Below are 3,136 nucleotides of genomic sequence, written 5' to 3' on the forward strand. Positions count from 1 at the left end.
CAATGACGGCCACGCGAGGCACGTGCGCCTCCGGCGGGCGCGCGCCCTCGGCCACACTGAAGGCCACATTCATGGCGTACTGGATCGCCAGCCCGGTCATGGTGCCCTGCGCCAGCGGCACTAGAGCGCGGATGGCGCGTTCCATATCCTCGCGGCGCGAGAAGGCTCGGAGCGGGAAGACGCTCTGCACTTGACTCGAATACTGGATCACGCCGACGCGAGTGGCGTTGGGCCCCACGTCCAAGCTGCGGAGAAGGCCCACCAGGAACTGCCGCATAGTCTCGAACTCGAAGGGGCGCACGCTGCGCGAGCTGTCAATCACAAACACCAAATCCAGGGGCCCAGAACTGCACCTGGGACCTGCGAAGAGATCAGGAAAGGGTCTCTTAGGTTAGCAAAGCCTCGAGTCCCGGGAGAACCCTCAGGGAAACCCAGAGCGGAACATGCTCTCCCGGCGTAACTGCGCCCAGCTCAGAATTAACCTTGCAAATGCAGGTTAGATCCATCCACTCGCCCAGCATTTGCTGAGGGCCTGGGGAAGGAGACTGCACAGAATCTCTATCCTACAGCTCTGAGAGCTACTCTGAGGAGGTATTATCCATTCGGAGGGTGGACAAAGGGATGTAGCAAACTCAAATGCCTCTAGGAGCCAGGCAGGCCACGTAAATAAAGGAGGGAATGTATTGGGGTTAAGACGGTGGACATCCAGAGAGCCCATATGGTTCCTGAAGTGGGCAGCCCAACCAAATGTTGCCTTCCAGCCCTGAGGATCCCATGTTAGCAGATCTTTAGTCTTTTCATGAGAAGCCCCAAATCGTTTTTTTTTTTTAATGGGAAATCGCCTACTTTTTTTTTTTTCAATTAACTTTTAAAAATGAAATGCCAACTGGGCAGTTCTGCATGAGCCCAACTTATCTGCCTCCAAGCCACATCATACAGACTGGGGAAATTGAGGCCCACAGAAGCGAAGCTGTGAACTTGAACCCAACCCCTTAGAGTTCCAAAGCTCTTCCTTTTCTCTCCCTGGTGTGCAGTTGGCTGCAGATCGAGAACCCGCTTTTGTTCCCTTCCCCGCCTGCTGGTGAGGATGGGCCCTGGCTCACCTGCCAACTGCAGTTGGGTTTCCCAAGGCTGGAGAAGGAGCAGCAACAGGGGCAGCAGCGAATATAGAAGCCCCCTCATGGCACTCAGCCAACAGAGAACGGAGGTGTCGGAGCCTGAAGAGGAAAGAAAATTATCAGAGCAATAGTGTTTACAGAGCTGTTATTCTAGGTGATGGGCATTTGGAGGGGGAGGAGGGTCATGGGTTTATTTTACTAATCTCTCTAGTTTCGTGCATGGTGAAAATTTTCATTATAAAAAAAATTCATCACAGTGAGTTTGCTGCAAACACAGGGAATTCTGCTTTTCAGAACTGTAGAATAGTAAATAAATAGAAAGTAGATTTAAAAATATACAAAAATTTAAAAGGAAAGGCCTTTCCTCAGTGCCAGGCACGATGATAAATGCTTTTCATGCACTGTGGCATTTATTGAGTCCTCTCAACAATTCTGAGTCCAAGGCTGTTGCTGTCCCCAGAGTATAGATCAGGAAAGAGGCTCAGAAACTTCACTGCGTGTACCCAAAGTCGCGTGGCAAGAAAGTGACTCCTCCAGGATATAATCCTACGCCTATGGGGTTCCAAGGAGCAGCCGCGTGACTCTTTGCAGAGGGAAGCCATTCCCCAGCTCGCCCCCTCCCCTTTGCACACAAGGCAGCTCTGTGTGGCTGTGCTCCCACCCACCACCACCCCACCCCTCGACTCAAACAGGCAGGGCCCCAATGCAGGCCTGCTGTCGCCTTGGCCGAAACCCACCACGCGGATAAACTTGTGACTTGGTACCGCCCCTTCCCGCCTGCTCTCAGGAAAGGTCTCCAGGGGGCGCCCTCTTGAGTCTAGCTGTGTTGGCTAGGTGGCCGTGGGAAGCCCACATCTGCCCAGCAGGTGCTCCTGCCCAAAGCAAACAGGGAGCCAGGAGCCCCAGGGCCTTGGAGATAAGGGTGGGGTAGAATATATCCAGCGCTAGAGCAGAGGAGCAGAAGTGCGCACGGTGGGCTCCGGGGACAGTGGCATTGGACGCCCCCGGACTCAGCCATGGACCCCGTGGGGGCAGGTGAGCGCTCACTCTCTCTTGGCCCTTGGCGACGCCCGTTGAGAATCACGAAGGACTCCCATTGTATAGATGCGAAAAGTGAGGCCCAAGAAGGTGGCCCGCCGAGCTGCAAAGGAACCTAGGACTCCTGGCTCCCGTTCTTCCTTCAGAGCGACCTGGCAAGCTGGTCCTTAGGCGTCACCTCTTTTTCTTCCATTCCCTCCCTGGGGTCCCTACTCCACCCCAATCCCCTCGCCCCTTGCTGAAGCTGTGCTAGCCATTTTTATGTTTCTGTTTCTTGGCAGAGGGGGCCAGCTGCCCCTAATCCAACCGCAGCCCCGCCCCCTCCCCAATTCCGTGAATGATTCTATTCTGAGAAAGGCCGGGTGCCTGTCGCTCCCTCTAGGCTCCCTCCTCGTTGCGGATCCTCACCTCCTTTGCCTTTCAGCGTCGGTAGAGGAACAAATACCCCTCTGGCAGAACCTGTCGTGGGAGGGTGACTAAGCCAGACGTGCTAGCCGCTCCTGGAGGTGGGCGGGTGTGGAATGCCTCCTCCAGCGTGGGCCACAGCCCAGCCGGGGAGCACCCCTGGGGAGCACGAGGGTACAGGCACAAGGCACCTTGGCCCCCTCCCATCTGTTCCTGTCTGCAGAAGCTCCTGGGCCCCTAAATCTTAAGTTTCCCCTCCTCCTGCTCTTGGCCTGATCCAATATCTCGCTTGGCACCCCACCTCCACCCAATCCTAGAAAGTCAAAATAGGGCTTGCGTCCAAGTTCATCACCCTTCCAAGTCCTCATTCTAGAGAGGAAGGAGCCAGGACCAGAGAGGGTAATGTCTTGCCCAGGTCACACAGCAGCGTGGCAAGGTGACAGGACTGACTCCAGAACCCGGAGCTCCTTGAGGGGGTTAATCCTTGCTTTAAGAAATGCCCTTAGGATGGAGAAAGTGGATTCTCGAGGGAGGAGAGGTTTGTGAATAATTCAAGAGTTGGCTGAAGAACAAAC

At 55.0% G+C, this 3,136-nt stretch overlaps 2 protein-coding genes across 2 annotated transcripts in view; one reads left to right on the forward strand and one right to left on the reverse strand.

Annotated features, from left to right (window-relative positions):
* The window catches only part of MATN4 (matrilin 4), a 14,721-nt gene that overhangs the window by 10,916 nt on the left and 669 nt on the right, over positions 1–3,136 (reverse strand). The window contains exons 2-3 of the mRNA XM_010853823.1: positions 1,104–1,217; positions 1–360 (exon numbers count right to left, since the gene is read on the reverse strand). Of these exons, the coding sequence (XP_010852125.1) occupies positions 1–360; positions 1,104–1,182 (439 nt within the window). The 5' untranslated portion in view covers positions 1,183–1,217. The remainder of the gene's footprint in view (positions 361–1,103; positions 1,218–3,136) is intronic.
* Positions 2,135–3,136, forward strand: part of RBPJL (recombination signal binding protein for immunoglobulin kappa J region-like) — a 12,225-nt gene continuing 11,223 nt past the window's right edge. Inside the window, exon 1 of the mRNA XM_010853605.1 lies at positions 2,135–2,153. Within this exon, the coding sequence (XP_010851907.1) occupies positions 2,135–2,153 (19 nt within the window). The remainder of the gene's footprint in view (positions 2,154–3,136) is intronic.

This window comes from Bison bison, unplaced genomic scaffold, assembly GCF_000754665.1.
Source record: "Bison bison bison isolate TAMUID 2011002044 unplaced genomic scaffold, Bison_UMD1.0 scf7180017853184, whole genome shotgun sequence".
Taxonomy (NCBI): domain Eukaryota; kingdom Metazoa; phylum Chordata; class Mammalia; order Artiodactyla; family Bovidae; genus Bison; species Bison bison.